This window comes from Aegilops tauschii, chromosome 7 (genome assembly GCF_002575655.3).
Source record: "Aegilops tauschii subsp. strangulata cultivar AL8/78 chromosome 7, Aet v6.0, whole genome shotgun sequence".
Lineage (NCBI taxonomy): Eukaryota > Viridiplantae > Streptophyta > Magnoliopsida > Poales > Poaceae > Aegilops > Aegilops tauschii.
Genome location: NC_053041.3, coordinates 8898308 through 8911875, shown reverse-complemented (window position 1 = coordinate 8911875; position 13568 = coordinate 8898308). Strand labels below are relative to the sequence as shown.

Sequence of the window (13568 nt, the reverse complement as noted above, 5' to 3'; positions counted from 1 at the left end):
ACGCCTAGCCACTAGGTTCCATCGTCTAGAAAAGTTCACTGTGAGTAGTCTGAATCAGTCGGGAACGATGGATGTGTGGTCTTCCATATCACGGCGTGAAACAGTCTCAACAGCACCAGTCACCTAATGCTTGTGAGCTCTATGCATGATTGCTTCCATTCCATGTCTAGATTAGATTAAACATTAATGTTAGTACAAATCCGCTGTTTGTGTCATACCTAGGCAGCAGCAGCAGACATTAGGTTCAACGACTACTCGGTTGCTTGAGGTCTGGGTTAACCCTTGACACTGAACTTTGCGGATATCCACCGATTGTCATATTGGTTCAGACAGATGAAGAAAAACTAACACCAAGCTACGTATTTTTTTTTCTCAAACCCTTCATTTTAATTACGTGTCTATCAGCTGCCAGTGGGATTCTAAGCAATGCAAGCATGACTTTTTCTTGTTTGCCAGTGGGATGTTCGCCAAGCTGACACAAATAATTGTTTGAAATAACGTGTTCATCCATAGAGCTCTGACTTTTTCTTAATTATTGACGTGATATCATGCATGCCAAGTTGCTTACTTTGACCGACTTCATTCCATAGGATTTGTAAGTTGCAACATCGGTTTTAGTTAATTATTCTATCCGTGTTGATGATTAGCTTTCTCTCCACTCTGAACGGCATTGACCAGCTGGCTCTGAGAATACATACATGGCAATTTCCTGGGTTGGTTCTCTGAGCAACATGGCCTAGTTCTTCCATCTCTTCTCTTCTACCTCTGCAAAGCCTCAATGGTGGTGGAAGGTGTTGCATGGGGCATATCCGTCGCAGGATGGATCATGTCCCCTATCATCTCCAGGCTTCTGGACAAAGCCTTGTCCTACTGCAAAGATGACAAAAAAAAGACACTTTACCGCTTGTTGACAGATGTTCTTCCTCGCCTGACGCTTACTCTAGAAGCAGTAGATGCCATTAATCATAGGGCACTCTTTGAGGACATGGTGAGTGGCCTTAAATCTGCTTTCTATGGCATAGAAGATATCCTTGATGAGCTGGAGTACATTCGTCATCAAGAGAAGCTGGACAGGCAGAAAAGTTTTTCGTCAAAAATAGAGAAGAAAAGGTCCTTAATTAATTTGGATGCTGAAGCCGGTCCCTCGATCCAGGTCCTTTCTTGCCACTATCAATTTTTAGCTATGTAAATGTATACTACCCTGCACGGTCTTTATGGCTTTATCATAGTCAAGTTGTACTGTTTTCCTCTTGTATTTTGGTAGAATGGATCGTGCTAATGGCCAATATGATAGTATTGTTTTTTTTTCTATAAATAAGGCATGCACCCCAAATAGTTCAAAGATGGAAACTAGTATAATTTTCAAAATGTCCAAAAATTCCTAAAATAATGACATATAAATGTGAGTCGGCTGTGTGCTTGCAAAATTTCATAGCAAAAAGATTAGTTTTGGCGGTTAAAAAGATTTAGTGCTTAATATGCTTCACTTTTGTAGCATCAATTTTTCCACAGGGTGCAAAAATGTTATTTTTCTGATAAAATTTGCACGCATACCGAAAACAGTAACATTAATATCTGTAATTGGCTTCACTTATTTTCAAAATTTTATTTATGATTTAAATCATTTTCATCTTAGGAACCATATTGCCTTTCTTCATTCACTCAGCTCTATACAATGATGCCCAAGTTTTAACCCAGGCCAAGCGGCAGATCCATCTTTGCATCTATTCTACTGGAACAGAGGCGCATGCACGCCTTTTGTCATGTGCCTCCTAATGCATATTGTTTTCATCACATATACAAATTGTTTGGTGAACAATCATGGAATTTCGATAAATAAATTGACAGATGATTTTCAGGAGAAAAAAGTGTTTACAAAATTAATTCACTGGACTTGTGTTTAAATTTTGAACTGTTGATCGCTTTTGCAGGATATTTTTATGGAACCGAGTTTGACATTCAATGCAGCTTTAAATGATCGCTTGAAGGATAATATGTCCATGATAGAAGAACTTATTGATAAAGCACAAGATATTATTGCACTCGGGGAGCCGTCAAGCAAGGATAAAACTGGTACTGCCAAAAATACACAGGCAAGCACTACTTCAGATCCAACAGCAGCGGTAATTGGCCGAGATGAGGATCGTGACCGGATAGCAGAAATGCTTCGTGATGAAAAATGTGATGGCAATCCAAGCTCAAGTATCACTGAATGTTTCTCAGTAATTGGCATTTATGGCATTTCAGGGTCTGGGAAGACAACCCTTGCACAACATGTTTGCAAGTATGAGGAAGATAAAACCATTTTGACCTTATTATGTGGATTCATGTTTCTCCCAACTTTAGTGTGAGTGACATTTTCAAGGAGATGTTTGAGGCAGCTTCAGTAGATAAGGAGAAATCATGCCGTACATTCTGTAGCCTTGATATTTTGGAAAAAGAATCGAAGAAGAAACTAGAAGGCAAGAGATTCCTCTTGGTACTAGATGATATCTGGTGCGATAAGGATTTTGATAAGCAGAAGCTGGCGAAGTTACTTTCTCCATTGAAGCTCGGAGAGAGAGGAAGCAAGATCCTAGCGACTAGTCGCAATAAAGATGCATTTTCAGATCTAGGTCCTGGTGTGGCATGTACCATTTTCCCAATAAGTGCCTTGGATGAAAAGGTCTTCTTGGAACTGTTCATGTATTATGCCCTTGAAAATACAAATGCAGATGATTCAGATAAAAAAGAACTGAAAGATATTGGGGCTGCTATTGCACTGAAACTGAAAGGTTCACCTTTGGCGGCCAGTACAGTGGGGGGACAACTACGTAAAAGAAAAAATGATGTTGGCTTTTGGAGAGAAGTTCAAGACCGGGACCTTCTGAATGAGACATTGGGGGCCCTCTGGTGGAGTTACCAGCATCTTGATGAGAATGTTAGGCGATGCTTTGCTTACTGCAGTATTTTTCCTGAAAGACATCGCTTGTACCGGGATGAGTTAGTTAAACTATGGGTGGCAGAGGGGTTCATACAGACTGTTAATGCAGAAGAGGACATGGAAGCTGTTGGTCGGGATTACTTTGATGAGTTATTGGCAACCTCGTTTCTGCAACCAGGAGGATACCACCTAGGCAGTTTCTACTATTTAGTCCATGATCTTATGCATGATTTAGCCAAGAAGGCAGCAGGGAGTGATTGTTTCAGAATGGACAATGGCTCCAGAAGAGAAGTTCCTCGTGATGTTCGCCATCTTTTTGTTGGGCACGAGGGAATGAACATTAAGAAGATTTTTGGATTGAAAAACTTACGCACACTCATTATTGATGGTAAGGAATGGTCTACACGACTTAATGAAGAATTCTTTGCCAAAGTGTTTAAGAAGCTGCAAAAATTGCGGGTACTGGCTGTAGAAATCAATGAAAGAAGAGTGTTCAGAGTTCCAGATTCTATTGTGCATTTAAAGCATCTGCGCTATCTTGCCTTACGGATGTTTGGCCAATCCAAGTTGATTTTGCCTAAAACATTAGCCAAGCTTTACCATCTGCAGGTTCTAATTTTGTATGTTCACGATACAGAATTCCCTAGTGATATAAATACGGGCAACCTCACCAACTTGCGGCATATCAGCGGTGGTCAAATTGGAATATATTTTCCGAATATTGGGAGGCTAACATCACTCCAAACATTAAAAGTGTTCCAAGTGAGGACGGAACATGGGCATGAGTTAAAGCAGTTGAGGGACCTAAACAAGCTTCGAAGCTGTCTGGCAATCCAAAGTCTTGAAAATGTTAAAAGCAAGGAGGAAGCACATGAAGCAAAGCTAGCTGATAAGAAAGGACTACAAGGACTGCGACTGTCCTGGAGTTGTGATTCGACGTGCACACCAGAAGTTGAAGCAGTGGTACTTGAGGGTCTTTGCCCACCCAAGGATCTGAAAAATCTAGGAATCATGAACTACCACGGATTGAGGTACCCAAATTGGATGGTGTCTGAGAAGAATGGTGGCCCAAAGCACCTACATGTACTTAAGATCCGCGGCTGCAGTCGATTGGGACCAGCTCCCCAACTTTTTGAGTTCTTCATTCATCTTCGTGAGCTCGTCATTTCTGACTGCAGCTGGGACTGCATGCCAAACAATATGAAGGACCTGAGGTCGCTCAAGACCCTAATGATTATGAATTGCTTGCATCTCAAATCACTTCCAGAACTTCCCTTGTCTCTTATGAAGTTTGAAGTGCATGATTGCAATGAAGTGTTCATGAGGTCGTGCCAACAAGTAGGTGATCCAAACTGGGAAAAGATTCAGCATGTTGGCGTGAATAAAAGTGGAACTTTTGAAGTCAGGCTCCCATGGACAATGACTTTTTGGGAGGTATATACATCTATCAATCTCTTTGGTCCCTCCCTTTCAAGTAAATAACCGTCATGATTGCTACATAAGTTTTGTAATACATCTATACTAACCTATTGAAATACCAGGAATCATATGATACGGACAGAGCTGAAGAAGAAGACTCGCCATTGTTATGATATGCTGCCAACTGGCTGGGTATGCGATTTGTGGCTCTGTGTGCCTTGCTGTGATGCATTGTGGGCGAGCCATCATGTCATGGCTGCCTGCAATTGCAATGTGGAACTGTGGACACCAGATTTATTTGCTTACTATGTTTTGTAATGTTGTGGAGTGATGAACACTGGTTTTGTTTGTTTCACTATGATTTGTAATGAACTGGATGAACGCCAAAGTTAATTGTTTCCAATGGTTTGTAAAATTGTGAATGATATATATTGTTAGACTATGCTTTGGTCTACTGTTGGACTTGGTGTTACCAGTCAGAGCTGGTTGTACGCTCCACCCACCTACCGCCCTTGCATGGCGCATGCAAGGCTGTTAGCCGCACCCTATCTTCCCCATCGATCTAGGATCGATTGTTACGTGCGCGTGTATCTCTTTCCCTCTCTCTCATGTACTCTATTATATATTACCCCAGTGTGGATGAATACGAGTATGTGATGCATTGCAACCCTAGTCTATCTTCTATCATGGCATCATATTAGATCCTTCCACCGCTGCCGCCGCCGCCGCCGCCGCCGAGGCCACCGCGGCTACCCCTCCGGCGCCCTCTTCCCAACCTCTGGGCTCCATCCCGCAGCCTCCTCCTGCTCCTCCACCTCCTCCTCCTCTCTCACCCGTGGTAAACACGGCTCTCCCTCTCCAACCGCGCTGCCGGTTGCCGGCTTCACTTCTGCGGCCTATGTCCACGCGATGCGCATCGAGAGTGCCCACATCAACCTCGGTGTCCGCCTCGATATGAAAGGGGCCAACTACTCGACTTGGCATGGCCTCATGCTCGAGGTCATCGACCAGTACGATGTGGCGGCTTGGATCGCGCCGGACTTCACCAACCGCCGGCGATGTGGCGTGGAACATCGTCAACAAAGTCGTCAAGCGCTGGTTCTATGGCTCCATGGTCACGGACCTCGCCGGCTTCGTCCTCAACAGAGAAGCCACAGCCGCCGAGCTGTGGTCCTCCATCTAGTCCTTGTCCGTCAACAACCGGCACTCTCGGCGCTTCCAGCTCACGGCGGAGCTCTTCGCCGTCAAGCAAGGAGACGCACCGGTCTCCTCCTTCTGCGTGCGCCTCAAGGCCATCGCAGACGCGCAGAGGAACACCGGCAAGGTGCTGGACAATGATGAACTCATTGTTCAGCTCCTCTGAGGCGTAAACAAGGACCGTCATGAGGTCACGGCGAAAACCATCGAGAAATATCAAACTCTCGTTCCCTTTGATGTTGCAGTTGGCATGCTCCTCCAAGACGAGATCGGCGCTGACTTCTCCCACACCGGCGTCTCCCATGCCGCCCTCGCCATCCAGGAGCGCCCACCTGCCCCTGCTTCCTCCTCCGGCGGGCAAGCCAGGCCTCCTTGTAAGATTTGGTAGGAAGTGTTGAACCCTTTGTCTCAGGTTCACATCTGGGTCTCCTGTTGGGAGCTCCATGATAGGAAAGAGTCCGGCGGGGTCAAGCATCCCGTCTTCGGACGATACGATCTGCCCCGAATCTAAGGCCGAGGCAGGTGTGAGCGTTGACCCTTGGACGGGATCTAATAGTGGATCTGAAGGGCCTTCTTCATGAGGGTAGGGAGCGGCAGCCGAGGCTGCGAACCCCTCAAAGATCAGATCTCCTCGGATATCAGCTACGTAGTTCATGTTTCCAAACCTGATCTGGTGATCGGGGGTGTAACTGTCGACCTGCTCAAGCTGGCTGGTCGAGTTGGCACGTAGCACGAAGCTGCCGAACACAAAGACCTGTTCAGGGAGAAAGGTCTCCCCGGACACAACATCGTAGTTGAGGAAGAGGCAAGCCATCAATCCTTCTGTTGACAACACAGCGGAGCTCTCAATGAAAGCACCAATGTCGGAGTCAAAACCGGCAGATCTCGGGTAGGGGGGGGCAAGCTGTGCGTCTAAGGATCAATGGTAACAATGGACAGTGGGACACAATGTTTACCCAGGTTCGGACCCTCTTAAAGGAGGTAAAACTCTACGTCCTGCTTGATTGTATTTGATGAGTATAGGGGTTACAAGAGTTGATCTACCTCGAGATCGTAATGGCTAAACCCTAGCTTGTCTAGCCTATGAATATTATGATCGCCTCTACGAACTAAACCCGCCGGTTTATATAGACACCTGAGGGGCATAGAGTTGTACATAGTCGGTTCGCAGAGAAAGGAAATAGCATATCCGGACACAAATCTTGTCGTTCACGCATACAGGAGTCCTACCCGGACACGGGGGATGATCTTCTGCCTCCGTCTTCACGGCCCATTAGTCCGGCCCATATCAAATTGGCCGGCCGCCCGAGGACCCCTTAGTCTAGGACTCTCTCAATCATGTTCTACAAGAACACCTCCTACATGACTATAGTTTGAAAGCATTCGTCATGTGTGAAATGAACTAGTGCCTATGCAAAAATCTGAACGGACAGGAGCAAACAGAACACACTGACTCTTGTTCGGTCATTCCATCGAACATGTGGAGGGTAGCCCGTGCACTGTCGGCGCCCGTGCTCATCCACACCCCAACGAGCTGCGGCGAGTCCCATACGTCAACCGCCGGCATTTGCATGGACGGAAAGCTCTCCGAAATGTCCCAGCCGGCCGTCGAATCCTCCTCTATCCCAACGGGGTCGGACGGCGTAATCCGCGTCGACGCTCGGATGGAAGGGTGCGGGGATTTGGGCGCGATAGAGGAGACGACTACTCCACCATGTCTGAATCGCCCTGCGGCGTTGCCGCCGCCTTCCTCTCTCGCTGCCGGCGTCGCATCAACTTCTGGGCGACGTTCTCCGCCTTGCAAGTCGTAGACGACGAAGGGACCCCACCAATGAACAAGGTGGACTGCTTCTCCGTCGCGGTGGTCTGGGTCGGGTTGGACGACATCTTCGGCTGTGGATCAGGACCGGTGGTGAGGATTGGGAGCAAGGGTGGGGGGCGGCGAGGCTTCGGACGCGGGAAATGTTGGAGCGCAGCGAGAGGAGCAGGAGGAAGAGTTTGGTGGATTTGGTGCAATTTGCGGTGGGGTCGGGCTGTCGGGTCCGATGGGGCGGGCGTGCCCGAGCGCCCCTATATATGTCCCATATTTGGACTGGATATGAGGGGTCCCAGTCATCCCGGGCTTTTGAGGCCCGTTTATGGAACCGTCTGGATCAAAAAATTGTGACCGGGCGACCCGCTCGGGATTATGAGGCGGGTTTGAGGCACCCGGTTGTAGATACTCTTCCTACTAAAGTTTCCAGATAATTACCAACACTATAAAACCAACCATAATCCCTGTTTCCTAAAAAAACATAATCCTGGTTTGGAGGCAAGCGAGCATCAGTTGGTGGCTTTCGGTGTTGGCGATCCTGGCGGTGCTGGCTAGAGGTCAGCTGCTTCTATGGAACACAAAGCCGGTGCCTCCACCAATATGCACCATGGTTCTGTCCTACGGAGGTCTCTCTCTCCCCCTCTCTCCAGCTTCCAAGGTCACCATGATGGTGGAATCGAAGGAGAGAGGAGATGGTGATCCTGATCGGGTTTGTGCTCATCTTCGGTGGCTAATTGGGACCGGCTATGGCGCTAGCTAAGGTGCTCTGTTATCGGCTGACTCCATCTCGCCGCCTTACATGCAGGCCGAAGGGCAGCCTTCTTATTTCTTCCTCCATGCCAAAGAGCCTAAAGGGAGGTAACTCATCTAGTCATCTTCTCCATGGTGTATATGGCGTGGTGCCACGGAAGCTTCTCCGTCCCAAGAGGTGCTGTCCCTAACGACGATGTGGCTACAACCATGAAGATGTCAGGGACCCGATTACGTTTCTCATCTAGCTGTTGCGGTCCTCTTTGTAAAATGCATGACCAGTTTGCTATTAGGATTAGTTTTGGGTCCTTTTACTTTCTGCAATGTACCGTTGTTTCAATATCAATGCAGTTTCGGGGTCCTACAGGACCCTTTCTCATTCATCGCCCACAAATATATGTCTGCTTCCCGAAAGATTTTTCGTTTTCCACATAGATAAGTTCTATCGCATCATATATTTGTCACGTCCTCTTTTTTAATACAAAGGCTCTCTTTTTTAGCTCGAAGCTGTTGCGTTTACTCTATAATCTTGGCGAGATCCGAGTTCGAAACCGAACGGACCCAATCCAGCAAAATAGAAAACCAAGTTTTATCAATAGCGTGCTATCTCGGGCTATAGCATTTGGAGGGGATTCACGCCAATAGCATAATGTACAATTTAGCGAATTTTAGCATGGTACTGAGGCAAGTGGCGGTGATTAGCGATGCAAATAAATTAGCGATGCGTCATACCCAAAATTTTGTTAGCGTCATCGTCTTGCGCCTCCTTGCCTTCCCGGTAGTGGCATTTCTATTTGGCGCTTCATGTGCCCGTCACTATGCATTTACCAGACATGCGCACACCCACCTCATGCTGAGGTCCGCCCATTTGCGTCGTCGTGAATCGAACCTGCGATTTATTCGTTAAGTCTAAACCGCATTAACCACTAGGGACAACTAATGCATATGCCTTCATACTTCTTCATTTCATTTTATTCTTTCTCGGTTCATGGAAAGCCCCCGGTTTAACTGGTTATTTCTGGTTCGCTGAACATTACTTCGGATGCTTTCTTCATTGTTATTTTCCTCCAGTTTCTTGTTCCTTTTTCTTTTTTCATGTTCCTTTTCATTTTTCATTTTTTATTTGGGATTTTTTGTTTTTCTTAAATGTTAAAAAGTCAAATTCGTGAAAAAAATCAAAACTGATGAAGTTTTTTTAGGTTTTTTACTTTTTTACAAAATTCATGATTTTTTTCTCAAAATCGATGACATTTTTTGAAATTTGTTAGCTTTTTTTTCCAAATTGATTAACTTTTTTTTTCAAATTCACGAGCTTTTTAAGAAATTGATGAACTTTTCTTAAAGTAGTGAATTTTATTTCAAATTAGATTATTTTTTACAAATTGTGAACTTTTCTTAAATCCATGAACATTTTAGAATTCACGAATTTTTGTAAATTGTTTTAGGATTTTTTCCTAAAGTCAACAGTGACAGGTCAACCATGATGCTAACCCAGCGCGCCGCCCAGTGAACGTGCAGGAGCGAAGGAGGCCAACCGTTACTTGTTTCAACTTGGCACTTGAAGATGCTCCGATGGCCCCTGCTGATTGCCGTTGGTCGTTTACTCATACATGTATCACGATCTAGTGAGCTTATCACTGATCAATTTGTGAAGGACCCCCTCCTCCTCTCGATCCCGGGGGAACCCTAGCCGCCGTTCCTTGAACCCGTCCGCCCCCATCCCCTCCTCGCCGCCGTCCGCAACGACGCTGGGCAAAGCCTGGCTGGCGGGGCGGCGGTGGGGCTTTCCCCCCTTCGACCGTCTCGGGCGGCGCAGGATGGACAGATTGCGAGGATAGGGAACGCCCCTTCGTGTACGCCTGGATAGTGATGCACCACCAGAGATAGAGTATTATGACCTGTCCCATGAGTTCGACATGAAGATGCTACACCCGGTCAGGGACAACCAGCTGCAAGTGTTCTCGGCGAGATTCAACAAGGTCTTCGGCAAATGGCAGGGCTTGGGCAATGTCTGCCTCCTACATTGCATCTCGACGCTGAATGGGAGGGTATGATATTTTCTGACAGAGACTTGCTATTGGGTTGCCTGTGAATGAATCAATGAAGATGGTATTGTGGCTCAGTTTTGTTTCGTGTATTTCAGCTTTGTGTAGCAATGAGGTTTTCCGAAGGATCCATCGGGGATAGGATGGCTCATCATAAAGGTGGAAGGCTCCCTTTGTTAGATGTTTTAAGGTATGGTGGATGTCTCCACATTTTAGTACATATTTGATGTTCTGAATACTGAATGTTGGTCGTATTATCATAAGGATGCATTTTTCTGCAGATGCAAATATATCCATTTGTAGAAAAGAGTCACCTAAGCATGCAGTTTGCAACTTTCTCCCGCCCGCCACTCCTCTGCTCGACCACCACTGCCGGTACGTTGAGGCCCTCGCCACCAAGCGGCATGCTTTCCTGTGAGCTAGCTTCTTCAATACATGCTTGTCTGAATTTCTACAAGCTAAATTAGTACTCCCTCTGTCCCAAAATATAAGACCGTTTTTGACACTGTCTTATATTTTGGGACAGAGGGAGTACATGTTTCTCTGAATGTTGGCCTGCCAATTGGTATTGGATTCTTGTATGTTATGATTTGCCCAATCTGCTCTTTCTACACCCATGGATAGGACAAGAAAAATAATTAGAAAGCATGAAAGATGCCAATCAATACTTTCTGTTGGATACATCAATTGTTGTAGCTCTTCCTACACCCAAGCGCCACATTCTAAAATCTTAAGGCTCCGGCTGGAATTCGGGTCCGTTCATATGTTGCAATTTAGCGTTTTAGTTCAAAATTTAGAAACTGGATTCTGTGTATAGTTATCTCATCTGCATCATACGAACTCTGCGTGTGTACTTCTTCTCATGTTGAACTGATGTCTGATACTGGGTCTTTGAATTTTCAATCGCCTTGCATTTTCTTCATGATCTGGTGCATGTGCACATAATTTGTAACACACCAATTCATATTTTCGTTGAGCTTGAATTCGCTTCTTTTATAATGGTTGGAGAAGTCAAAAGGAATTATTTGCCGTGGTTAGCCCCAACCGGCTGGCATCTCTTTATATTGGTTAGATCAACTTGTACACCAGGGAAATACAATGGGTATACAACACGTACACGTATATATATAAAATACAACTCTAACACCCCCCCTCAATCTAAACAGTCGTGAACAAGGTTGAGATTGGAACTAAAACGACGAAGTGTGAGCTGAGAAGTAGGCTTCGTGAATACGTCAGCCAACTGATCGCCAGTGGAGATGAACTGAACATCAAGAGCACCCAAAGCAACCCGCTCACGCACAAAGTGAAAATCAACCTCGATATGCTTCGTGCGGGCATGAAAAACTGGATTGGCAGATAAGTATGTGGCGCCAACATTGTCACACCACAACACCGGAGGGCGAGAAAGAAACACACCAAGCTCCTTCAACACCGACTGTATCCATATAACCTCAGCGGTGCCATTGGCCAAAGCCTTGTATTCTGCCTCAGTACTAAAACGAGAAACTGTGGGTTGCTTGTGAGAACTCCAAGAGACGAGGTTGGAGCCAAGAAAAATGGCAAAGCCTCCCGTAGACCGACGATCATCAGGACAGCCCGCCCAATCGACATCAGTGAAAATACTCAGTTCCATAGAAGCGGAGCGCCGGAAACGCAAGCCAGTAGACACAGTACCTCGGATATAGCAAAGAATTCGCTTCACTGCCTCATAGTGAGCGGTAGTAGGCTGCGACAAGTATTGGCACACCTTGTTAACAGCAAAGGACAAGTCAGGACGTGTCAGAGTGAGGTACTGGAGACCCCCAACAAGACTCCTGTACTTGAAAGTATCCTCGGAGCTCAACGGTTGGCCTTGATCTCGAGACATTTTGTCGGAAGTAGACATGGGAGTAGTAACAGACTGACATTGCTCCATGTTGGCCCGGTGCAAGAGATCAAGAGCATATTTGTGCTGCGACAAGACCAGACCCTCAGAATTATAAGTGGCCTCAATTCCAAGGAAATACTCCAGGCGCCCAAGGTCCTTGACAGGAAAAGAACCAGAAAGAGTGGTAACCAGTTTCTCAACAGCAGCCGAAGAGGACCCAGCCAAAACAATATCGTCAACATAGACAAGCATATATATAATAACCCCATGATGATCAAAGATGAACAGAGAGGTATCGGCCTTGCTAGCAACAAAACCGAGCTGATGAAGCTTGTCACCCAAACGGGCATACCAGGCACGAGGCGACTGTTTGAGACCATAGAGAGCACGCTGCAGCTTGCAAACATGCCGAGGGTACCGTGAATCCTCAAAACCGGGGGGCTGCTGCATATACACTTCCTCAGACAGAAAACCATGAAGGAAGGCATTACTCACATCAATCTGACGAAGGCACCAACCACGAGAGACAACAAGAGAAAGCACCAGGCGAACGGTGACTGGTTTAACCACAGGAGTGAAAGTATCATGATAATCTATACCGTACTGCTATGTGAAGCCTCGAGCCACAAGCCTGGCCTTGTATTTATCAACAGAACCATCGGGACGGAACTTCGTTTTGAAAATCCATTTGCTGCCAACAATGTTAGTGCCAGGTGGACGGGGTACCAATATCCACGTTTTGTTAGCCGGAAGTGCCTCAAACTCAGCCTCCATAGCAGCACGCCAAGCTAGCTCAGAGAGAGTAGTACGATGAGATGCAGGCTCCACCATAAACGCCCGGCGACGATAGGGATCATAGCGGACCGTGCCATCCCGATACACCTTGGGACGAGAGATATCATTGCGCCGTCGCGTGACAATGACCCATGCCGGTTCAGCAGCGGGAGGTGCTGGAGGCGGCGACGCTGGTGGTGTAGAGGACGTCGACGAGGGCGAGGAAGCGGCCTCGTCACGGGCCGGAGACGGGCCAGGCGAAGAAGCCCCGTCAGGAGCCGACGAGGCAGATGACCGTGCGGGCGACGGAGAGCGAGACCGCGGGCCGTGGTCGACGACCGGGACCGGTGTATCGGCCTGGGCGGGGTCGGCACCAGAAACGGCACGAGAGGCCGACCCGGGTGAGCGGGGCGTGCCTGCATGCGAGCCGGGCCCAGGCGTGCCAGCTGAGGCATGCAGAGGCGGTGCCGATCCGGGAGCAGCATGCGTACCTGCATGCAAGCTGGCCCCTGGCTTGCCGCCCGAGCCATGCAGAGGCGGTGGCGCTGATGGAGCAGGTACATCGAGCGGCGAAGTTGACGTCGCGGGGACCTGCACAGGAGAACTGACAACAACACCAGGTGCATTAGCCGGTAACAAGGTAACGTCATAATTGTTGGGGAACGTAGTAATTTCAAAAAATTTCCTACGCACACGCAAGATCATGGTGATGCATAGCAACGAGAGGGGAGAGTGTTGTCCACGTACCCTCGTAGACCGACAGCGGAAGTGTTATCA

General features: G+C 47.2%; 1 protein-coding gene across 1 annotated transcript; it reads left to right on the top strand.

The window, feature by feature from the left end:
* Positions 1–427: 427 nt before the first annotated feature.
* Positions 428–4405, top strand: LOC109785500 (putative disease resistance RPP13-like protein 1). The gene is made up of 3 exons (XM_073503395.1): positions 428–1153; positions 1932–2284; positions 2347–4405. The coding sequence occupies exons 1-3, from the start codon at positions 779–781 to the stop codon at positions 4403–4405; spliced, it is 2787 nt and encodes a 928-aa protein (XP_073359496.1). The 5' UTR covers positions 428–778.
* The last annotated feature ends 9163 nt before the right edge of the window (positions 4406–13568 follow it).

What these genes read in the sequence shown, in the direction of transcription:
- LOC109785500 (XM_073503395.1), top strand. Translation starts at nt 779, where the DNA reads ATGGTGGTGGAAGGTGTTGCATGGGGCATATCCGTCGCAGGATGGATC. An exon ending in AAGCCGGTCCCTCGATCCAG is followed by an intron (nt 1,154 to 1,931) that starts GTCCTTTCTTGC and finishes TCGCTTTTGCAG; the next exon opens with GATATTTTTATGGAACCGAG. An exon ending in CTTGCACAACATGTTTGCAA is followed by an intron (nt 2,285 to 2,346) that starts GTATGAGGAAGA and finishes TCCCAACTTTAG; the next exon opens with TGTGAGTGACATTTTCAAGG.